General features: G+C 45.7%; 1 protein-coding gene across 1 annotated transcript; it reads right to left on the minus strand.

The window, feature by feature from the left end:
* Nucleotides 1–461: 461 nt before the first annotated feature.
* Nucleotides 462–4,271, minus strand: JKAMP (JNK1/MAPK8-associated membrane protein). Its single transcript, XM_009283186.2, has 5 exons — nucleotides 4,058–4,271; nucleotides 2,818–3,024; nucleotides 2,181–2,362; nucleotides 1,371–1,447; nucleotides 462–1,055 (listed from the first exon to the last, which is right to left on the minus strand). The coding sequence occupies exons 1-5, from the start codon at nucleotides 4,159–4,161 to the stop codon at nucleotides 837–839; spliced, it is 789 nt and encodes a 262-aa protein (XP_009281461.1). The 5' UTR covers nucleotides 4,162–4,271; the 3' UTR covers nucleotides 462–836.
* Nucleotides 4,272–4,818: the final 547 nt, after the last annotated feature.

The following is a 4,818-nucleotide window of genomic DNA, read 5'->3' on the forward strand; positions in this document are numbered from 1 at the left end:
AGCACTCTCACAGGAGGAAGCGAAGGTGACTGTGCTGAAAGGTGCGGAGAAGCCTTCACCCATACGTAGTTAACAGATGCTTTGCAGGCTTACCCACAGCAAATGGTTTGCTGACAAAAGGTGTAGCCTGTCAGGAAAAGAAAATCTTGAATCCTATCTTAGATGGAAAATTATAGTCAAGGGATAAGAGAATGAATTTAGTGGGAAGGCTACTACTGTTTAATCATCTCCAGGAAGAGGTCTCCATACATGAAGTACACAGAGCATAAACTATACTTCACAGAGAACGTTACAACGCCTTTCCTCTCCTTCTTCCTAGCAGTCAGACTAAAGCATCGTGAGGAATAAATGAGGAACTGCTCAACATACTGTATTTTTTGGTAGAAGGAAGATGAAAGTCTATTTCCACTGGTGGGGGAGAGAAGCTAGAGCGTGCGATGAGAAAACCAAGCTCCATGTTATATTCAAGCTCTATTTGTTTTATGGAAAGTCTACTGAAAACCAGGCTCTATTGTTTTATCCAAACACCACCTAAAGCATTGTATTAGGAAATAAACATATACAAGCAAACCGCTGTACTAGAGTGTGTCACAGGCTTTTCATACAGATTCACAGTGATAAATAGGTACAAAAGACATTCCCTTCGACCTATACCAGATACTTGTGAAGAATACAAAGTGCAGCTTTTTAATATTACACAGTCTCACTCAGAGGTGTTTCACCCAGAAGGCTTGTACATAAATAACTTCTTTTAAAACAGAAGTTTCCAAAGCGTAACAAGCACTAAAATTGCTTAATCCAGCTCATTAGGACAGCGTCGTTGGCACAGGCTCCTTTTAATGTCCATTTCCACCTTCCGAGAGTATGCGTGATGGCTCGGTGTACTTCGCTGTCAGTACGTAGAAGAGGGCAGGTGCAGGTACCAAGGCAAGCAACGGGAGGTCCTGCTCAAGCTTATCCAGTTTGGAAATGGAGATGATTCCATAGGCATGAAGTAACCAGTGGCTGAAGAGGACAACAAGCCTTTTCTTCCTGACAAGAAGATCCTTGAAAGACTTGCAAAACAAACACAGTATCCTGTTAGCATTCAGCCCGTTACCTAGTACCTGATGTTTAAGAGATGATACAGGTCATGCACAGAGACCGTATGAGGCCTCCTGAGATTGAGCCCTTCCAGCACATAACACAGTTTCTCAGTGCACCACAAGAGGGGAGTCTCGCGGGAGCTTCCTCCAGCTAAGAGGAGAAGTCATAAAGGAAGAGGCTTAAACGCAGAATATACTGCTGAGAAAAGGCAAGAGACAAAGCGGTCTCTGCTCATTCAAGTATTTTATATTGTGAGTTTTAACGTAGGAAACGTGTTTACCTACCTCCACTTCAGAAGCAGACATGTACACAGCCAGTGTAACCAAAGACAACACCAGTATGATGTAAGGAAAGGCATAATCTAAAGGCAAACATTGAACACATTAGCAGGAAAAGAGACTGCATTATATACATTTCAGCGGAGATAGTTTTTCCATGTATAACCATGGGCGTGAAGTAAACTAAGCTACTGGAGCCCGCCTCTTATCATCGCATCAAGCACACACAGCAGCAAGGGTCAGCCAAACACAACTACCCAATACTTCTGTCTTAGGTTTTCAAATTTAGCTTTTGTCAAATGCAATCGATGCCAGCATTTCTAGGTGGAGTTACTGTACGCTTAAATCACTAATTGAAAAAGGCAGGTAACGAGAAAAGTAGACCGAGCGGGGATTTTGTGGCACCTGTCCCCTTCATGCAACAAATATGCTGGAAGCTAAACCAAAAATAGCTGCCGTCTCCCCAGACTTATACTTTAACCCATCTCTGAAATCAGACAAACTCCGCCTTAGCAAAAAGTGGAATTAACTCCCTCTGAAGTAATTTCCTCTCATACCCCCTCTATTCCCTTTTTGGGAAAGGGACAGTCTCTAGCAGCACCGGCAGGGACAAAGCAGTGTTGGGCAGGAGCCTGGTTAGGACAGGGCTACTAATGAGCAACCTTTCCAGGTAAGACTCCTCACGATAACCTTAAACAATGTCCTTATTCTCAAAGCAAAAAGAGTGCCACGTCCCTTCCCTCTCTCCCTCCCGTAAGTCATTTGTTAGTGTGTGTTTATGGGTATGCTTATTAGCGTTATTAGGAGAGAACTCACAGAGCAGGCCTCCTCCGACGGCCTGAAGGACGGTGAGGATAGGGAAGAAGTACAGTGCTGCATAAATGCTTTTAAATCGATCAGACTTTCCTAAACCACAGGCAATTTTCTTAACCAGAAGAGGCCGAAGTAGCATCATTAACACGAGACAGAAGGCGTAATATATAAACACTATGGTGTACCTGAAGGAAAAAAAAAAAAAAAAAAGAGAGAAATTCCTGAAAATGTGCAGTTCCTTTTCTCCTGCAGACTCAACTCAGGACCAGGGCATTCGGGGTTAGAGTCAGTCAAGTCTAAAGAATTTACAACCAAAGGATGTAAACACAAAACGATGGGCTCACTTTTCCTAGGTGAAACGGTCAAGGTGCAGCAAAGGGGAACAAAAGTGACGTCTTACACTTCATAGCTAAATAGCCTAGACTACGCCACCTTCTTTGGTGACTCAGAAAGTCATTAGGTGTTGCTAAGTGTTTCATGCATAAAAACAGCTCAACGCATGAAAAGACTTCAGGGGACTGATACCCATTGGTCCGTGTTATATCTGAACACTTTCTGCAGCTTTGAGAAGAGGGACGGACAGAAACACGCTTGTGTAAAAGGAAGGGACAGACAGGAGTACGAAAGTCTTTACACTCACAGGGGATAGACTGCTTCGTGAGTGCAGTGCACTGTGGTGATGTAGTCGGGACTTGGATTGTAAAGCATCGTATACCAGTCCGAAAGCTTCTTCACCTTGCAGGAGCGGATATGCAGAGAGCCGACAGGGTCGCTGACGAGCAGCGTAACAATTGCTGCAACGCTGCACTCAAACAAGGCAGTGACATGCTGCAACAACGCGCTGGAACTGTGGAAGGAGAGAGAGAGATTCACTACTATTTCGCCAACACTAAAGCAAATCTAAACGCCGACCGAAAAGTGGAGGCCCATGCGGTACAGAACCCTCTACAGAGTTAATATTCACCGTGACCAAGGATAGGACAATGCTGCTCCAATAAAAAGTTAAATATTTGAAGCTGAATGTGAAAACTCATTTACAATCTCAGATGATTTAGTGTGTAAAATGTGACTGAACAACATTCCAGCTTCTTAAATGAAAGCTTGCTGTAGCACAAGCATCCTGTCAGGCGAGGGACAGCAAGACTCACGCTGTTGCAGTTTCAAAGAAAGCAGCCGCGAGGATAAGACGCCACACGTCTCAGAAGGGATAACATTGTTACATACGATACAAGCAAAATTTTCAAAGCTGCAAGTCCTTGTTAAAGATGGTATATATTCACACATTAAACTCTCTCAGTCCCCTATGTTTTCAGTATTTAGTACACTCCAGAGTCATTACTTCTTAAAAGTTCCAGTCTAGCACCTAATGGCCACACACAGCTGCGGTTTTAAACCCCTGTTTTACAGAACATTCTTGAAGCACCATGCTGAGGTAAAGGTTACATCAGCTGTGCTATCAGGACCAAAACCCAGTATACATATTCCTAAAGAAAAAACTCAAAGCCATTCTCTCGTCGCACACGTGCAGCACCGCCGATTGGGGCTTCTGGCCCAGGAGAGAAGGCATGACGTGACGCGCTGCTCCTGCCCACTACTGGGGAACCCAATCCAGCCCAAAATGCCAGATGGACTGGGCACCACACACTGAAGAGATACAGACCACGTCCTGAGGGCAGTGACTGGCAAGAAGGACCTGCAGGACTCTCATATTTGTAAATAAACCCCCCCCTCCAGCTGCCCAAAGCTTATGTGCTACCGTGTCAGCTCAACCAACAGCATGAACTGCTGGACAGTTCGATTCAGCACCTCAGACGGATCACTCATGGATACGAGATTTCCATTTTTAAATAACTTATCATCTGAAGAAGTGGTATACGAACCTCTTTTTTCCTGAATACCACTCAATAAAGAACCAGTGTAAAACCAAGGGAAGCATGGCCATGAAGCCAAGGTACAGCCAGTCATAGCGGTCCGGAGATCCCATACATTCCCGGCAGATTTTGTTGTTATCGGTTCTTTGGCCTCTAGGGCATACCTACAGAAAGCAGAGACTGCATTTACAAAGCATCTGAGTACCAATAACGAACCATTGCAGCTCCTGGAAAAATGGCTTGAGGTAGTACCGGGGCAAGAAACGTATCAAATTTTTAAAGAGATGAAACATTAACCTCAGCGATTTCTCAGCTTACACTGGCCTCGCTCTCTCTGGCTTTTGCTTCTTAATACAAACAAAGGTGAAGCATGTTTAAAAGGCTTCATCCAAGGCTCCTGTTTCCTCTCCCGCTGTCACCCCGCTTCCTTTTCATCGCTCAGCTCACTCACCAGGCCGCTCCCAACCACTGCCCCCCAGAGTTTCTTGCTCACCGTTCATTCCACCCTCCCTGGATCCTGCTCTGCCTCAGTACTCCAATAAAAGCAGCGGGCAGAGTGATTTCGGCACAGCTCTCCACACCATCCCGTTCCGTTCCAGCTCTCGCAGCCCCTCCGCTCAGCTCCGGTTTAGCACCGAGCCTTCGGCACCTCCTTCGGGGAACGCTTCATCGAGCGGCTCCTGCTTTCGGTAAGGGGGCTCTGCCCACCCTTTGCAGCCCTCATCTCCGCCTGCTCCCCAAGGCACCTCGGGGCTGGGATGCGGTGCCGC

Source organism: Aptenodytes forsteri, unplaced genomic scaffold (genome assembly GCF_000699145.1).
Source record: "Aptenodytes forsteri isolate BGI_AS27 unplaced genomic scaffold, ASM69914v1 Scaffold410, whole genome shotgun sequence".
Classification (NCBI taxonomy): domain Eukaryota; kingdom Metazoa; phylum Chordata; class Aves; order Sphenisciformes; family Spheniscidae; genus Aptenodytes; species Aptenodytes forsteri.